Source organism: Salminus brasiliensis, chromosome 14 (assembly GCF_030463535.1).
Source record: "Salminus brasiliensis chromosome 14, fSalBra1.hap2, whole genome shotgun sequence".
Classification (NCBI taxonomy): domain Eukaryota; kingdom Metazoa; phylum Chordata; class Actinopteri; order Characiformes; family Bryconidae; genus Salminus; species Salminus brasiliensis.
Genome location: NC_132891.1, coordinates 13,083,991 through 13,103,576, shown reverse-complemented (window position 1 = coordinate 13,103,576; position 19,586 = coordinate 13,083,991). Strand labels below are relative to the sequence as shown.

Here is a 19,586-nt window from a genome sequence, read left to right as displayed (position 1 = left end):
TGAATGAATGATGGAGAGCGACTGAAATCTGGATACTGCCACGGTCACAGCATACGATTCATACCAACAATGAACCATGGACTATTTGGTGACCCCACATGACCTGTGTACCGTTGATGGCGACAGATGCTGATCGTGTCCTGCATGATGCTCTGAATTCCTTACGTCACTTCAACAGAAGTCATCAAGCTCCCTGAAGATACGCTTTTGACCACAATTTTCAACCCCATTTTTCAATGCTTCTTCATAAAACATGTCAGAAGGGCGATTACTTCACTGTACTGCTAATGTCTGGAAGCTTCTGCACTTGTAATGTGTCTCTGCTTGCTTATTCTTCTTTTCCTTTGTCTCCAGACTGCAGATAAATGACCATTCCCTTTTGTTTGCTTGGGTTTACTGGTGTTAGAGCAGCCTCTAGTGGCCTGCTCAGTTCACTCCCTTCATTCTGAATAGTGCTGTGGAGTATCTAAAGGTAGGGTGATAGAGAAGCTCCAGGTTGTAAGAGCTTTTTTAAGAGGAGAAATTGATGGGTGTCATTTGATGATGTGCGTCTATGAGTGTGAGAGTGTGTGAATGTGTGTCCAGGCTCATATGTTTTTTGCTCTGTAAAATTCGCTGTAAAATGTATAATTAACGTAGATGTATCCATATTATTTTCAAGGGTAAGTAAGTAACTCTTTTAGTTAATCAGATAAAAGAGGAAGGAAATTCAGTCTAGGTCATAGTTTACACACCCCTGTCTCTAATCTTCTCATTAACATTAGATGTTATGACTGGAAATGTTCAGAAGGTCAGAAAATCTAAGGGTTTTTATCAATAAGTGGATCATGTTTGTTGCAAGCCAAACTGCTGTATTCTTTAGTTTAGGTCTTTCTACAAATATATTAATGTCTAAAAAATATGTCCAATCATAGATCATCTAACAGGAAGCACCCATGTTAAGGCCTCCCAAAGGTTACTGACAAAATTAATTAAAAAATTTAAATTTCTGATAAATAAAGCAATCCTACCTGTTTGTATTATGGTATGTTTATGATAGGTTTGTTCATTAAAAACTAAATAAAATATGGTGAAAATATACACAATTTATATTGCAGTCCAGTTTTCCATGGTTTGCTAGTTTAGGAAATATGTATTGGGAAGTGGAACAGCATAATATGTTTAATGTGGGACAGTTCTAATAGGAACAGAAATGTGTGGAGAGGTGTGGACTGTGTTGTAACAACCGTTGTTTGCAGCATTTTAGTCCTCTAATAGATTAGTAAAATATTGTATCTCCAAAATGGCAAATTTACAGGAAAAATAAACTTTCTTAACTTTTAATAGAAGTCAATGTACAAAGACTTTACTATTTTGGAGTGTTTCTATTGGTCCATTAATCAGGAAATGTTATCTCAGTATAAAGAACAACTGCCAGATTCAGATTATCACAAAAAGGGGAAAACTGCAAAATACTATCACAGTATAATATAACATGTAATGTCTACACTGGTTCCACCAGCAACACCAATCATATCCTGAACACACACACACACACACACACACACACACACACAGACTGCTACTGATCTTTCCAATTTACTTATTTATCCAAGCTGAGCTCCACTAGCTCAGGGACTGTATCGTCACTGTCCATTGAAATACATATAAAATAATGTCTAAAATGGTGACTTTACAGGAGAAGGCACAAACTTTTACTCTGAATGGAAATTAATATAAAATAAGAGTTTAGTCATTTAGAGCATTTCTATTGCTCCATTCATCCAGGATTATTTACACAGGATACAGAGCAGCTACAGGGTTCAAACCAAACTAAAGAAAACTAAAAATGGATAAAAATGGAGATACATGTTTTTCAATGGACAGCAGTGATAGGCACTTTGCACTTTAACTGAAACGCCCTCTCTGTACATAAGCTGTGTACTGTTTTCTCTACCTGAACACTAGCTGACACTCATTACTGCACTGTTTACAAAACCAGGCTGGTCTACCTCACCTTAATTTGGACTCTAATTACACATCAATTAATCGTCATACACACATTTGCACATGAGCATACACAGACTTGTCTATTTTTGTATTTATTGTATTTATTGTCTTCTGTACTTACTGTCTATACACCCTGTCTCCTGTTTTGTCTATTGTCCTTGCACTGTTGGACCACGCCTATTACCTATTACTGCACCAGAGGCTTAGCCTACCAGTGCACCATTGTGCTGTACAACCCTGTGTTGGAATAATGATGATAAAGTCATAAAGTGATATGGGACCTGAGAAGTTTTTACTACATTAATTCATGTCATTTAGGCCCTTTAACATCAACTTTTCAGTGCCTCACATTTCAAACAGAATTCTTTCTCATATTCTGAAATGCAGATTGTCTGAGCTACATTAAGCCAATTTGCCATATTTAAACTCTTCCAGTATTGTAGGAACACTCTTGTTTACCTGTTAAATAATATTGAACCACCAAGTAGAACATTCTCCAGTGAGGTCTTTTTCCTCCTGTGGTATCTGGATAGATACAGTCAAGTCAAGCTCTCTCATTCAGGAGCTGTACTGAGGGCCTTACATGGTAAAGTTAAAGATGAGCAATTGAAAGAGAAAGAGAAAAGGACACCATGAAATAGAGATCTCAGATAATGTTAACTAAGGTCTCAGACCTTAATTAGCTTGTGAGGGCAATGGCTTGTTCACAGTCATCATTAGCAAAGCTGAGGTGATGCAGGTTTCAGAGCTGGGGACATCCTACCAGAAATGTACATTATGTGTCCTGGACTTTTTACAGTGACAGGACCTGACAGCCTCATAAATGTCAGTATTCCTTTTTATTTCAGTATATATATTACTATTAAGACCATCAATATATAAAAAAATAGGATTTCATAATATGATTAAATATCCACCATTACATGTAAAAGTAGGTGCTTTACAAAAATAATGTTTTTCTGACAGCAAGGGTTTCCTGTTCCACCTCTCATGCAAATCAGACTTGTTCGGTCTCTTTCTGATGGTAGATGAATGTACATCAACTGTGGCAGGAGCTCCCAGTAAGTCCTGAGGAGACATTTTAGAAGTAGACATTTTGCTCTTTGCTTTATAAATGATATATTATTTTTAAGACATTCCTTCTGTGTTATGAGATCAATATGAGATGTCCATATTATAAATAAAAAAGGGATGTCCTCGTTTTTTTACATGACTGTTTTTTATGCTTTGTACTTGCATTTCAGCCAGTGACACAGGGAACATCTCACTGGTAGAGGGAAGAATGAACACCATCAGGTAAACTCTGCTGAGAAAGAGAGAGACATTTAGATGTCAATAAAGTGCATTTGTTTATTAATGTAATGTGTCATTGAACTGTGCCACTTTCAGATAAACAAATAAAAACCTCAAATGCATGCTTTTAAAATCACGTCTAGACTTACTGCCCTTCAAGTCCGGTCAGAAATATAATATTTACAAGATTATCACAATGTTATAATAACTACTGGGAAACTACTACTATATCTCCAGCTAGATCTGCCCCAGTCATCAGTAAGTGCTGTTATTGTGAATTGGAAGCATTTATAGTCTTATGCAAAGGTTTGGAGATCCTCTGCCAAATTACACATGTTATTATATGTTAGCAAACAAATGAAAGATAAAATAATATTTTCAGCAGATCTTAATGTGCAGTTACTCAATCATCATTGTGGTCTGTGTAGTCCTGTGAGTCATTACAGTGTGGATCTCTGGAATTACAGTGCAGTAGGAATGAGCTCTATAGCTAATGGTTCATATCTGAACTTAGAAATTCTACTAAGGCTGGTACTAATAAAAATGTAGTTACAATCGGTGCAAAGCCAAAGCGACTTGCCCTAAATACGATATTTCCGACACGACCTAAAGGCAGCATAAAAGGCAGCGACGCGCTGCTCATACACACGCTCTTTCCCATAATCCTCCTGTCGCATACTCCGCCGTGACGTCACCATCTGTCTGAACGCACCGACGCCAAATCAGAGAAAAGGGAGCGCCGGCGACTGGGAGGTAACGGGCTCCATACTGCACTTCACAAACCTGCTTCTGTGTGCGGCACGTATCTTAAATCTGTCTTCAATCTACCGCAGAGAATGGTGTTGTTTGGCGGGGTTCATTGTGTGTATATTTCCTAAGGGAAGCGGAAGAAGGCGAGGGAAGCTGTGGGTGGTAGAGACTCGCTAGTGCTAGCTAGCCGCCTGTAGTCGGGGTCGCTAGCTAGCTAGCTGGCTAGCTGGCCGGTTGGTCGCGGCGGGGTGGAGACAAAGCGGAGGATGGCTTTCAGTACGAATAACAGCACGTGTTTCTGGATAATCCTCATGGCTGAACACTTGCTAGGATAATGGCCCCGACTGTTCGCGTCCGTTTAGTTCGTTTACCTGCTGTCCGGTTCGGCGAACTAGCAAAGAGGCTGGCTAACCGGTTAGCTCCGTTATCTGCGAAGGCGTAGCCGAGTTAGCGAGCGAGCTAGCTAGTTTGTTAGCTGGTCGGCTAATGATACGATACTTCCCCTTTCTGCTAGTTCGCTGGACGTCGCAGGGCTTTGATCGACTCAGAGCCATGTAGTGCATATGCAGTTATGGCAAATCCAGGTTTACAAAGTAGAAAGTCAGCCGAAGGTTTTGTTCGGACTGCATGAGCTCGACTCCAGGTCCGGAAAGTGCAAATCCACCCCGGGGTTTCGTTCCAACTGCATGGGCGGCTCTGTCGCAGCCGGGCTGCGACAGAGCCGCCCATGCAGTTGGAACGAAACCCCGGGGTGGATTCGCACTTTCCGGACCTGGCTTTGCTACTGTTCCATGTTTAGGGGTGGATTTCGACTCTCTGGGCATAGTTTCGCCTTGTCTATGACTAGCAACCCTGATTAACTAAACAGACATCTTAGCCAAAGTGTTTAATCTCGTCGTAGAGTCTAAATGTACCAGTTTATTTAGCTAGCTAGCTAAAGCCGCACCACGGAAGTTCGCTCTGAGGCGCTTTACTAGACTGTTCCTGCTCTAAATCCGGGGTTAACTTAACATAGCTCGACATGACTAATTTGTATTATATCCCTATAATGAGGTCGTGTTAGTTCAATTATTATTATTATTATTAGTAGTAGTAGCAGCAGTGGTATTAAGGATACGGGATGACATCTGCGTCAGTACTAGTTATATAGCTAGCTGGTCAGCTAACTAGCGCTGGTTAACTTGACGCATCCTAGCAGCTGAGCAAGATTTAGGTGTAGGCCTAGCCTGTGAGCAGCGCTGAATGCCCGGCTTTGTTGCTGACGGTGGTTAACTGGCAATTTTAGGAGATTTGATGCCACTAAATTCAACCCGTTGTGTTATTTAATGTACGAATTTTCTCCAGTTTTCTACTACCTAGTAAATCCACTAGAGACCTGCGGCTGCATATCCATTCAACTGCTCAGGCAGTCTCCTACATGGTCGCCTTTGGGAGAAGTGGCCATACAATGCCCGCATGTTACCCAGATATTGAGTGCCTCCAGCTGTAGTTTGGCATTGTACTGTAGTACACCATCCCTTTTGATTTATTATTTTTTTTGTATGAATTTGCCCGTATTTCCAATAACTTCCAGGCACCCGCAGTTTCAGAGTTGTTGACTGGTCAGATATTGGCCTGGGCAGATGATGATGATGATGATGATGATGATGATGATTATGATGAATGTTTTAATAAAGCATGCTTTCCTCACTGCCCGGTTTTAGGACATGGCTGTAAATGTATACTCCACCTCAGTGACCAGCGACAACCTGAGTCGCCATGATATGCTCGCATGGATCAACGAGTCTTTACAGATGAACCTCACTAAGATTGAGCTGTTATGTTCAGGTAGGTGGAGACTAGGCTTTGTGCTTCTGTCATGTTATAAATGGATCAGTTGATGATGATTAGCTCAGTCCTGGTAATTTGGAGGGTCTTGTGTATGTGTAATTTTCTTCATGCATTTGTGCCCCACAGGTGCAGCCTACTGCCAGTTCATGGACATGCTCTTCCCTGGCTGTGTGCCTTTGAAGAAAGTAAAATTTTCCGCCAAGTTGGAGCATGAATACATTCACAATTTTAAGCTCTTGCAAGCTGGCTTCAAGAGAATGGGTGTTGACAAAGTGAGTTATGTTTGGTCTGTCCTCTTAATCTTGTTTATTTTGATGCAAATGTTGCTTGCTGATTGGACATCATCTTGAGATTTAGAAGGCATGTTTACCACAGTCCTTAGTGGTCTCTGTAGTGATCCCATGTTTGTCCTGTACAAATTATGTTCAGTAATAATTATGCCAGTTAGCTCTGTTTACCTTGGTTTCGGCTGGTCTGTCAGATCACAAGCCAAATGGCCTCAAAGTTTGTTCCAAATATGTCAGTAAAGGTGGCGACCAGCCAGGGCTCTCCAGCCATGGGCACACTGAACAGAGCTGGCTTTGAGTGCTAGGTAGTCCCTCAGAATGAAGGAGTGTTTGGGTAGTGATGCTCTATGTAGGATACTCCGGGTGGGGATGGGCTGACATTGCAGTTTTTTTTTTCTTTTAGGCAGGGCTATTAAAAGCAGGAGTTGTTTGCCTGATTATTAGCCTCCAAAAATTTATGACATGTCATGACATTGGTAATGCAATCTGTGTCCAATATTGGAGACATGCAATGCATTCTGAAAGTTTAGGCATGGCTAGTATCTTAATCTGTCTGATTTTGTAACTTTGATCTATCTCTCCTTGGACAGATCATCCCTGTTGACAAGTTGATAAAGGGCAAGTTCCAGGACAACTTTGAATTTGTTCAGTGGTTTAAAAAGTTCTTTGATGCAAACTACGATGGGAAAGAGTATGACCCAGTGGAGGCGCGGCAGGGCCAGGACACCATGCCTGTGCCCAACCCCACCATGTCTGCCCTTAACAAGCCCAAGCCCAAGATTATGAACACAGGTAGGTTTATATATAGATGGGTGTTAAGTGTTATATTTAAATGAAGCTCTGCCTTTGACAAACATATAAAAGTAGGTTATCCTGCTCCTCAGCCATTCTATCCCTTTGAAGAGGAAGAGATGTCGCAATAATCCCCCCCCCCCCCTAAAAAAATCCATCCAGCTTTATTGTCAAATTGACAAGTACAGTGAGGATGGAGATCTTTCATGTTAATATTCTTGTCTAATCTAGTTTGTCTTGAGTGTTTGAGTTAATTTCTGCAGTGTAACCAAACCTTAAACTTATTTCACAGAAAATGTCTCTTCTCCTGAAAACATAAAGCCAGCTGCTGTAATTGGTATGATGACATTCTTTGGCTTGGGCAATATCAAGTTTTCAACATAAGATTTTTCTGAGGAATGCCATAAATTTGTTTTTATGGCGATAATTTCTCCCGTGTGAGATTACTGTTCTTTAGTAGGTGCAGTAAAACTGCAAATTGGGGGGGTATTTTTGAAAGGCAGCTTTATGGTTGGTAGGAGTTTGTAGATTTAGGAAAAATCTGTTTGATACTAGATATTGCCGCAAGCTATTGGTGTGCACATGTTTTACACTTGGTGGAAAATCTGCTGAATCATTTGTACAACATGGATAACTGTCACATGAGCTGTGGTGTTTAGTGGTCAAGATTATACTGCTTAGCATTTACTGTAGAAATGGGAAGGATGTGGTCTTTTGGATAATCAGAATGGATTATCACTTGGTCTTGCATATTTTTCACCTCAGCTTTCTCTGCACACTTGCACTTTGGTGGTCAAGAAACCTTGCCGTCACTCACTGTAGCTGGTTAAAGTTGTTCAGCAAAAGACGCGCTAAGACTATTATCAGAAGTGCTCGGATGACCGACTAACTGTTCTGCAATATGCATATTCAAATCAAGGCATTATAAACACTTGTACAAGGAATTTATTTAAGCTCACCATTGAAATGTCTGCCAGAAAATACATTTGAAAGGTCAAGGTTTCAGTGTAGGGCATGCTTTTGTATTTTCTTGTATATTTTCATATTAACAGTTTGTCAGCAGGTGGCATATGAGCTGAGTATGATTGTTTTTGTATTGAGGATGTTATGGTGGTCTAACTTTTTTATTTATTTATTTATTTATTTTTATTTATTATAAATAAGCTAATAGGTTAAGGACTGAGTTGATTTGCTCTCCTTGTGGGAGAGCTGGGTTGAAGCCTAGCGGTAGAAGGCACTTGGGCTTTGCTCACTGTTCCCATCAGTACACTGGCATAGTCCATGTTATTGCAGCCCTTAATGGCGTGCTTCTTCTCATGATATTCTTACTACACTTTATTGTGCTGCCCTAGTTTAAAATAACCTTTTCCTGTTATTGCTTAAGGTACTTGAATGGCTGTCACTTGTCTAACTGTTGTCTTGTTCCCTTCAGCACCCCAGAGAACAGCTGTTGCTAAAGTAACACCGAAGGTGGCACCCAGCTCTGCAAGGAGGCCAGGTGCTGGTGGAGATGACGAGAGGGCAGAGCTTATCCAAGAGGTGCTTTTACTCATCTGCTCCCCAATTGCTTTAGTAGAAAAGAGGGTGGTGAAACAGAATCTTACGTTCTTGATGTTTGTCACTCTCTCATCAGGTAAATATGCTGAAGTCTACAATCCAGGACATGGAGAAGGAGCGAGACTTCTATTTCGGCAAGCTAAGGAACATTGAGTTGATCTGTCAAGAGAAGGAGGGCGAGGGAGATCCCACTTTACAGAGGATTGTGGATATACTCTATGCCACAGATGTGAGTTCAGTGCAGAATTACATCACCCCAAAGCATTTGCCTTTCTTAACTTGTTTGTTTTATATGTCTAATGTCTTCACAACATATGGGATTTTTAATAAAACATTTTTAATAAAGGGGTTGGGTGGTGAAATGGCTGTCAAATCTATGCTAATCATTGTTTTTCCTTGGTGGGTGTGTGACGGGGGATGGGAAAGGCAACTGCTAAAGCTAGCATCATTTCAGGAGGTTGATGTCCAACCCTTCACGGGACGTCACTAAAGCATGTTTATGCTGGAATCCACATGCTCACATTTTTGCAAGTTCTTGACATGCTGTACTGCTTTCACAGCCCAGAAAGACCTGTAGCTGGGTCCATAGGCCATCGGGTTTTTCCACTTAAAAAAAGTGTCATGTAGTACCTAAGGCTTGAGGTATATTGGAGGAAATCAAGATGGACTCTTGTGTAATCTCTCAATACGGAGAGGGAGGTAAGATCTTACATTTATGGATCGGGATGTGTAGTCACCCCTCACCCTTTTGGGTTTTAATCTCAACCCAGAATCTGCAAATAAAATTGTGCACCTCAAGGCATGTGCTAGAGTTGTATGAGACTGGGGACAGCTTTAACGCTGCTGATTCGTCGGGTATGGGAACGAAATATAATTGTCTATGGCAAACTTGTGTGTCTTATCTGATCAGACGATCTCATTATTCCAGATAAGACTGAATGTATGGTGCGGCAGTTGTATTCTGGTGCCTGCACCTCTTTAATGGTATCTACTGCGCTTAAACATATCTTTAGACGGACAGTCTGGAACATGCTAACGTGCTAAAAACATGGTTGTTAATTTCTGTTCAAGTCTGTCATGACACACCAGACATCTGGACAGCCTAAAGGTTTTGGCATAGTTTGGGGACAGATTTGTCTGTAGTAAGCCTTGCCTTCTGGGCTGCAGTAAGTCCCATTAAAATGTATTTTAAACAGAAATGCATGGTTTCCAAATCCAAGCCTTTAAGCATCGAGTGCTTTGCCTCTTGCTGATTACAAAACGCAGTTGACTTGTTCTTTAAACAAAATAAAACATACCTCAGATCCCATTGCATATTTTCTTTTTCAAGCCAGATACTGTTGTAAAACACACCAGAATGGGAGTGAACTAATTTTGCTATTTAGTTGGTAATGGGATCTTAACTGAGATGCTGTGAAGTGAGCATATGTTGGGATAAGGTGTCAGTGTGGGAGCTTGTAACGGTGATGGGAGCAGGATGGGTTTGAAACATTGGAGGCTGGAGCCGGGGCAGTGTTGAAGACGCTAGGGACAGTGCTTCATGTTCGTGCAGCTCTCTGGTCTGAGTATGAGTAAGCAAAGCTGTTATTGAGTGAGTAAAGCCGCTTGACAGACGACTTCATTGTTCCCTTTGACGCGTCTTGTCGTTTCTAGTGCTGCTAGGGTTTTAGGGCTGGAGATGTAACTTGTTTAAATCTTCAAGAATGTGTTGAAGGAAGGTTACCACAGAGCAAACCACTGCTGTTAGAAAAACTACATTGGACAGTTCCAGAAGTCTAGTGTGTTTATTTATTTTAATAAACTGTACACAGTACATTTGCTTTGTCATGCTGCCTATCCTTCCGTTTTTAAGCCTTTTACCATTTTGACACGTAACCATTTATGCAATAACTTTTTAGGTTCAGCAGAGTGGTGAATTTGCTATGGAGTACAAATGTAGAAATATAAACAGCTACAATTTAAAGTTCATCTATGTACAAATGTGTGTGTGGTTTTTAATATTTAAACCTTTAAAACTTTATAGCTGGGGTCTTCTGTTGGTACCTGCATAAAGACATGAGGAAAGTCTGGTATACTGGGTGTTGAAGTGAGGCGGTTAAGAGATGAACTTCCTTTGCTTACTTGCTCTCTGTCCCAATTTTTTTTAGGAGGGCTTTGTCATACCGGATGCTGAATCGGAGGACCAGGAGGAGTTTTAATGCCCACGACTAGATCATCCAGTCCTCAACCGTCTCCTTCCTCATCACTCCCTCTACACATTCACTTCCTCACGCTCTGAAATGCCTCCCAGATCATGTTATGCATTTGGACTCTGAACGAAGCCTGTATGGAAAATCCTTTCTGCATACAGAGCAGTGTAAAAGTAAAGTTTGAAGAACCACCTCTGGTGACCCTTTTAGCCTCTAAGAGGAGCAAGATCGCTACTGAGCCGACTTCGCTTTGGCTCAGAAGAGAGCGAGAGCTTTTCACCTCTTAAGATTCAGCATTGTGTTAAATGTTCTCTTCTGTTCCTGCGACTTCAGAGGAACCTGCAGATTTATCGGTCAGGTTACATGTTGACTTTGTTTTCGACACTGTTTCTTTTGCCACTGTTTAAATAGAGGGACGTCTCCTCGTTCTGCATAAGTAAGGTGGCATGTGCTTCACACTAATGCTATGCTAATGTTTTGCCCATTTAACGTTATCTTGGTTGTAACTGATGCAGAAGTGAATCTACAAACGTCAACAATGTTCTTTGAACCAATCCTGCAAAATTAGAATTGCCCATGTTCCCCCTTCATTGCTTTTTTTTATATTATTTTTCATTAGTGATAATTTTATTGAAAGGCTAGTAGCAGTCACCTTCGCCCCAGCTCTGAACCTGTGACTGTGCCTTACAGACTGAGTGGAAGGAGATCCAGTCTGGAGTCTGCCTGGTCTATCCTTGTCTCTGTGTGTCTCATGGATGTAGAAAACTTTGCTTGTGGTCCAGTAAGTCAGTTGTGCAGTAAAAAGGTCAGTTAATTCACTAATGTTCAAAACCTGCTACAAACTGCAGTGATTGTAAAAAGGCTTTGCTGACCAGTCTTCTGGACAGTCTCTTGGGATGTTCATGTTGCTGAGACATTGAAAGCACAGTTGCAAAAGCATCCTAGATTACTTTGCCCTTTTTAGTAAGCATTTTAAGTAATTTTATGGAAGACTAAACCAACCATAATACATTGCCACTGTGGTGGTGGGTTCTGAAGGCCAAACATGAAATACTGCCAGTTTCTGCACTTTCAGTGCAAAGATTGATGTCTTTTTTTTTTTTTTTTTTTCTTTTCTTTTTTTTTTTGCCTTATATTTAATGCATTTTTTTTTGTTTGTTTTAAACCCTTTCACAAATATTCATTTTCTTTGATAGAACTTATTTTGTTCTGCGTTGTGTTGGTTGAATTCAAATAAAATGTTTTGAAACTTTTCTTTTTCCCCCACTAGTTGCTTTTACTATTAAAAAAATTAGTCATTTTTAGCAAGCAAACAGAAGCTGTTCTAGGTACAGACCTTGCGTCTTCCTTTTGTGGAAATTCTGCTCAAAGCTAGTTCAGGAGCCAAGGCTGCTCAATGCTGTTTGAGCGCCTGTTAGTCATATTCACCTTGAGCCAAATAGAGATATTAGCATTGCTTAATACTTATGGTGAGTGGTAAATCTACATAGAGCTTTGCGTGAGTTTTGTAATTGCGTTTTCTGTTCTGTTTGTTAAACATTCTCTTCTCCGTTTGGCATTTCATTCAGACCAGGTGCTATATCCCAATTGAACTGAACTCCTGGAAAAACTAGGTCCCAGAAAATAATGTTTGTGTGCATGCATATTCCCTCCCTGCCCAAATTTTAACTTGTATTCTAAGTTCCCTTCACCGTTGAATGCCTGTCTTCTGCTTTTGAAGTGAGCCATTGCCTTGTTAGGTCGTTAATCATGCTTTATTAATTTATGCTCAGTTGTGTGGAATGTGACTTAGGAATTAAGAGACTGTCTGTCTGGATGGTTTAGGATCACTGTGCCAACAGTGCGCCCCCCCCCCCCCCCCCCCCCCTTCATCCCTTCCATTATCTCATGTAGCAGCAATATCATATCAGCACATCTGTTTTGCTTCACTGGTTCTTCTAATAACAGTCGAATCTCTTCATTATTGCTGTGGAGTCTTGGGTCCAGTGTCTTGGAAGCCTTGAGTTTTTGCAGGTACTGTTTCCCTGTGCAAAACCAATGACTGAAGCCTTCGCAAACAAACAAAAGACCTTGTCGAACTACTTTTGCACAAGTGAATAAACATCTGCATCAGCTTAAGGTTTTCATTAACCCGCAGTGGCTTGCGACAAAAGCGATGTAGCATAGAGAGTCAGTCATGAGATTATCTTAACATTACAGCGTTTTTGCGAACCTGGACCTTGTTTCTTATTGTTGCTGTTGAGGGGCTTCATTCGCTGCACTCCACAGCTGAGTGTAATATAATGGTAGCAGTCAAATGCAAATAAAAAGCAAAGTTGAATATTACACATCACTGATCTGATGCTGGTTTTGCATTGTCCTGGTTTCCCCTTTCTTCTGGTAAATTGTTCTTTCCAATGATGGTAAAGCTGTATTGTCGGACAAGCTTTAGTTCAAGACCAGGAAAGGTCAATACAATATGCAGTGGTGCTCCTTTCCTGATCTTTATCTGTTTGTTCCCCAGTGGCCTTCCAGAACAATCTAGAGATGGATTTTACACTGTGGGCCCAGTGCCACTATTTTCTCTCCATCTCGTTCGTTCTTTTTCTTTCTTTTTTTCTTTTTTTTCCCCTCTTAGCTGCTTCTTTCTGTCACAGTGTCCTCATTTTTGTACTCGCAGGGTGTGTGGTGTTCTCCTTTTTTAATTGTATTTGCCAGGGTCAGTTTCTTACAAATAAAACAGTATTACATGTGTTTCTTGGTTAGAATGGTCTGTTATTTCCACAGCCTCTCTGTCCTTTCTTTTAAAGGGGGGGTGGTGTACGCGAGTTTGATTTGGGTTGGCATATTCACTGAATTCACTGTTGCCCATTTCCTTCCTGTGGGTTGCTTGTTTTGCATGGTTTCGTGTTTTCCTGATTAAGAAACGTGGCTCAACATGGTTAGCTAATTATGCAACCCTGTTGTAGGTTGAGTCAGGAAACCCTGATTAAATGATCATTTTGCTTTATGATTTCACTTATGTTTTTTTTCCCATAATAACCTAAAGCATCCAAAGTTCTTTAGAAAAGTCCAGAGTGTCTATTGGTTGCTCAGGTTATGTTCTGGCCTTCAAGCACATGCTAAAGACTGAATGGGCCTGAATCAGAGCTGGCATTTTAAACTTTGGTAACAACAAAAAGTGACTCTAATGAATGTGAGGACTTCTTAAAACCCCAACATCCATCAATACTGTGTTCAGCTACCTTACAGCAGGGCAATTATCCAAGTTTAGTGATTTTCCTGGTTTTACTTGACCAGTCTGTTTTGTTTTCCCTCTCCAGTCTATAGTGTGCAATGCAGCAACATGGCAACAATCAATAACATACAATCAACAATTTTCAACACTAATACTAAAGATAACACAAAAGTACAGTATTTCAGCACTGTAACACATCTCTGATAGCAAGTTTGGTGTAATTCAGGAACTTGCCCCAGACTTGATTAAGCTTCTTAATAAAAGATCATTAAAATATTAAGTAAGCTAATCTTTTGATCTCTTTAGAAGGATATAATATATTTTGTACCACTGAGTTTAATTAGGTTGTGTAGATTAAGTAAAATTAACCATGATACACTTTCTCATAACAGCAAGGGTGTGGTTTGTTTGAAAAAGGGTATTAAAACTATGAGCCTCCACAGCTGCCTCAATTGCTTGAATACAGTTTAGAACAGGGGGGTGGGCAACGGTAGCCAGAGTCCAGCACAGTTTACTGATTTCGCTCCTCTAACAGACCTACTAAACCTAGCTAATAACATTTAAATTAAGTTAGATGTGCTCAAGCAGAAAAAGCACAAAACTGTGCAGGAATTTGTCCCTCCAGGACCGGAACTGCCCATCCCTGGTTCAGAGGGTGTTGCAGTAATATGTTGAGGCATGAAAAATATTAAGACTAGGACTGGAGCCAATATGCCCTTTCATACCTGTACCTGTAACAACACTGGCTTTCTGTGGCAGATTAGGGTTAGATCCCAAACAAGCGCACACATCAAAACCAAAAGGAGTCAATGGGGAGACTGGGACTGATATTGAACCCCTCATAAAGATGACTCCTAACATTACATTCCCCTACCTGTGTAACACTCTGGATAAGAGCATCAGCCAAGAGCCATAAATAAATAAACGTGAATGTGAACTGTCAAGTCCTGGTGTTTCCAGGTATGGATCTGATGACTATAAAAAAAACAAGCTTCAGTCCAGGTAAATTGTTGACCCCCACCCCTCCTAATGGATCTACTGATCAGGACAGGTTCACGTTTTCAGAATCAGAATCTCTTTATCAGAATCAGAATCTCTTTATTTCACCAAGTATGTTACCCATACAAGGAATTTGTCTTGGTGAGAGCAACACGCATGACAAGTAACAAAGAAACACAGGACACAGTCTTAAACTAAAGGAAAATGACACTAAACAATAAATAGGGTAGGGGATAAATTAAAAAAAAAGTAGAAAGTACTAAAGGTAATAAAGGTAATAAAGAGCTGAAAAATATATTTACAGAAAAGAAAAGGACATCTGTACAGGTGTGCAAATAGTCATAGTGCAAAATAGGCAGAGTGCAAATAACTGTTCAGTCCGGTTTGGTACAGTTCAGTTGTAAGTTTCCTCGTCCCAACACACCTAATGCAGCTCATCAGACATAATGAAGTCATGCCTGTTATGCGCTGGTTTTGCCTCTGAGTAAGAGAAAGCTGACACCACCACTACTGCTGTGCCCCCTGTCCATTACCATTCACTCGTTGGCTTCATTGTTGGAAGGCCCCTGCACGTGCGTCACGCAGCAGGTTATGCTCGCGATTCCTGTTGTTTCTGTTTATGAAAAAAAAAAATACGATTAATATTTGCACAGCAAAATATTAGTCTCTAATAATACAGAAATACAACATTACTTATATTATTTCATTTCACATGTTCCTGGTGCAACACCAAGCAACGCGTTTTCACATGTTCTTCAGTCCTGAAGATTAAGGCTAAGCTCGCACACGCCATTATGCTGACCAAAAACCTGACCAGCAGAAAGCATAACACTGCACTAGTAAGAGGCTGTCTGAGGGAGCACAATTTAAGCTTTTATTTGTGACAAATCTCCCTTTGGTGTGCTCTTACCGTGCTAGCGTTTACTGTTCTGGTGTGAAATGAGGTGTGTGTGTGTGTAACTCAGCTCAGTCGACTCATTAGTTGAAAGTAGAGCTCAAGTGATGATCTGCTTGTTGTGAAGAGAAACTGACTAATGAGAGTCATTAAAGGTGTACAGTGCTGCGTGACGCACGTGCACGCGAAGGGGAGTCGGATTCTGGCGGGGAGTCGAAATTCGGCACAACACCTGATATAACCGCATTATTATTATTATTATTATTATTATTATTATTATTATTATTTAATCTAAGCAGTCATTTTGCAGTGCAGACTCCCGAGAAATAGGAAAGGAGCTAGCTCATCAGCTAGCTCGTGTAATTTAGGGGTCAGAATGCACACACGCCCCACTAAGGGTTGTGCTGAGTCAAGCGCACAGCTGCTACCAGCCTGCCAAGCTATGCTAAGACCACGCCAGCAGCCCAGCCATTCCGAGGGAGCTGTGAGAACACACTGATGAGCATCAGCATGAGGGGGGAAATGCCTCAGGGCTGAGGCTGTGCAGGAAATAAGACTGTGGCTGATAGACAGGGACTGTATGGAGAAACAGAGGACCCCCCCCCCGCCCGGTCTTCTTCTGCCCTCTGTGCGTCACAGGCGGAACGATTAGCTCCACATACAGTGGGACTGTTGTCTACTCCCCTGCAGTCTCGCCATTAATTAAACTCATTTTGCCGGAGCAGATGTGACCACAGCTTCAGCCGTAATCCTCTGCAGAAGTCAAATCTGCCTCTACTGCCCAAACTACTCGAGATCACGCCTGTGTGAAGGCCCAGTGAGCCCAACTGCAGCCATGTCTCTCTAAACCCCTAAAACCATGTCCAATCTCACCTAAGCAGATCACATGGACTTCAGTTTGTTTAGTATGCTGTTCAGGGTTTGTATCTCTACAAATACTTCTAAAATACTATCAAATTAAATCACATTTTAACTTCATTATTAATTACTTTACTGTTTTATTAATTTGAAAAAAAAAAAAAAAAGGTTATGATTAGTTGGCATGTACCAGTCCCAGATCCATCAACCTAAATACTTACATTTTAAACAAAATAAATCAAATACTATACAATAATCACAATAAATTGAATACTGCTTTAGTTTTTGATGATTTCTGATTATTAATTCCAATTAAACAACTGATGTTTATCATCAATATGTAGTTCTTCTTAAATCCTTAAGCCTTTGTCATGCTTTTATAAAGCTTTAAAAATAAAGCAGGTGTTCCCAGATGTTTTGCTCTGAGGCTAAAGTGCAATGCTTGTGGTCCCAACATTGAGCTGTTCTCTGGAATGATGGTGTTGCTGCATCCAATACGTTTGGGATGATTTGGGGGGGGCTGAGGATCAGGCGGGGTGGTAATCATCCAACATCCTGACCTCGCCAGCGCTCTTGTTGCAGGATGTGATAATTCTCACAGCAGAGCTCCAAAATTTAGTAGATTGCCTTCCCTGGACAGTAGAGACAGTCACTCCAGCAAATGCAGGATGAACTATGTTTCATAAACTTGATTTTAGAAGAAACAATGAAAGAGTAAGTGTCCCAATACTTTTGTCCATGCAGTATATTACAGTGAATATTGAAATGGTTCATTTTTAAAATTGACAAACATTCAGCTGTTTGGAGTTTAACAATCAAAGAAGAATAATTTAAGTTCATGCAACAAATTTATACACTTTTAATGACGACTGCAGTCTCTCAGTTATTCAGTCAAGCATCAGGAAACTGATAAGAAAAGATCATGCCTTCTGTGAGGAAGCTGGAGCTTGCAGGTCACTGGACCTGTCAACATGACAATGATCCCAAACATACTTCACAGAAACTTTGGTGGGATTTAAAGGCGGCGGTCGCAAGGTGGGTGCAAACCCACAAATACTAGAGAACTGGGGGCCACTGTCCACAAGGAATGGACTGAGATTCCCCTGAAATGCTGGTTATGAAGCTGGTGTCTGGCTGTGCATCACATTTGCAGCAGATCATAACAGCGAACAGGTCTCTACTTAGTGCTAAAGACGCTGGGTAAAGGGTCATGAAGGGCTGAACAATTCTGAGGTTGTAGTCTTTAAAAGATTATGTTGTGTAGAATTTGGAGAAACCGCTTGTTACATTAGTGGTGTTGAGCTATTTCCATGCTCCTTGTCCGACTGGTTTATTAATAACAGCTGAACGTTTATAAATGTGATTGAATTGCCATTGAATATTGATGCCATGTTGCTGTAGAAACAGCCTCTAGTCCTCTGGGAAGACATCACACTAAATTAGGGGTCTCCCACCCTCCGCCCTTCTGCAGGTTTCTAACACACCCTCATTCAGCCAACCAAGGACTTCTGTAGGCAGTAATTTGTTGGCTCTGCAGGAGCCTGGACAGAGCCCACAGCACTAGATTCTGGATCACTGCTGTGAGGATTTGATTGCTTTCAACAGCATGAGCATTGGTGAGGTCAGGTCATGGTGCTGAATGATTAGCTGTGGTTCTTTTGCCATCCATCCCCATCCCCAAAACCCTCAAGAGCAGCAACTGTGCCTTGTTTTATAACGGCATCAGAGACCAGGGATGGTGGTGTTGAGGTCTTCCTCACTGTTCTCTTCCTCCTGGCTGATGTGAACTCTGAAACTGAGAGAGCTGGACGTTTAGCAATGTCCGTGTTTTAGTGAGCTACATCCTGTTGTTGTAATTCTTATTGGAGGTCTGTGGTATTTCACAAGGGTTTCTGAGCCAGACGGTGTTTACAAATATCACTTTCACATTAATCCTTATTAGACGAAGTTAAACTGAGCTTATTCTTACAGTATTAGTTAAAGTGAACCCTGTAGCCATTAACAAAAACAAGCACGTCTCCTACATTAACCTGCAGGTTGAGTAGCTGAAATACAGCGAGCTAGTGAGCTAGTTAGCCAATGCTAAAGATTAGACTGAGGTACTTTACAGGCCAACAAACTCCATACAGTTAGTTAAGCTATAGCTACACAGGGCAGAGTATTAATGAAGGCTACATCATTTTAATAACGCTATCTAACATAACGGATAATCCCGTCGCAGTGAGTCAGCTAACCTCAACGGCCAAGCTATAGAAGAGGGGCTAGGTTAGCCACATTGCTAAACGCTAAGACAGCACTAATAACATCCAGTGTAAACAGATCACCTCACATCAGCTACACTCACAGCCCTCTCTCTCTCTCTCTCTCTAACTGCTTTCTAAGGTGACATTAATGGTCGCGGTGTTTTCGGAGTGTAATATTAATATTTCTTTAATATTAGAGAAATATTAAATTAGTCTCCGCCGGCCGACTGTAGCTGCGACAGAACGGCATCATCACAACTTCCTGTTTCCGGTCCGGCTCAGCGTAGTAAAGTGGCGGAGCTGACCGCGGAGAGCGCCGCTCAGAGGCAGCCCCAGCTCACCAAACACCACCTCCCACTTTGTTCAGAAAACGGACCACTGAATTTACTCCAGTAGGTGCACGTATTTGTCACTGTACAGTGTGGACTGTACAGCGAAATGTGTCCTCCGCATTTAACCCATCTGGTAGTGAACACACACTCACACACACACATGTGTTAGGGGCAGTGTGTACACACACACCCAGAGCGGTGGGCAGCCAACTCCAGCGCCCGGGGAGCAGAGAGGGTAAAGGGCCTTGCTCAAGGACCCAACAGTGGCAGCTTGCCGAGCCCGGGAATCGAACCCACAAGCTGCCACTGTTGGGCCCTTGAGCAAGACCCTTTACCCTCTCTGCTCCCCGGGCGC

At 41.3% G+C, this 19,586-nt stretch overlaps 1 protein-coding gene across 2 annotated transcripts; it reads left to right on the top strand.

The window, feature by feature from the left end:
• Nucleotides 1–3,933: 3,933 nt before the first annotated feature.
• Nucleotides 3,934–13,420, top strand: mapre1b (microtubule-associated protein, RP/EB family, member 1b). 2 transcript variants are annotated; one of them, XM_072696698.1, is made up of 7 exons: nt 3,934–4,035; nt 5,736–5,859; nt 5,989–6,134; nt 6,740–6,941; nt 8,374–8,480; nt 8,575–8,727; nt 10,646–13,420. In XM_072696698.1, the coding sequence occupies exons 2-7, from the start codon at nt 5,739–5,741 to the stop codon at nt 10,694–10,696; spliced, it is 780 nt and encodes a 259-aa protein (XP_072552799.1). In that variant the 5' UTR covers nt 3,934–4,035; nt 5,736–5,738; the 3' UTR covers nt 10,697–13,420. The 2 variants fall into 2 exon arrangements, with proteins under 2 accessions (XP_072552799.1, XP_072552800.1); XM_072696699.1 differs by having other exon boundaries at nt 4,008–4,080.
• Nucleotides 13,421–19,586: the final 6,166 nt, after the last annotated feature.

Coding starts and splice junctions, on each gene's coding strand:
- mapre1b (XM_072696698.1), top strand. CDS start 5,739: ATGGCTGTAAATGTATACTCCACCTCAGTGACCAGCGACAACCTGAGT. Junction 6,942..8,373: donor GCCCAAGATTATGAACACAG/GTAGGTTTATAT, acceptor TGTTCCCTTCAG/CACCCCAGAGAACAGCTGTT. Junction 8,481..8,574: donor GGGCAGAGCTTATCCAAGAG/GTGCTTTTACTC, acceptor CTCTCTCATCAG/GTAAATATGCTGAAGTCTAC.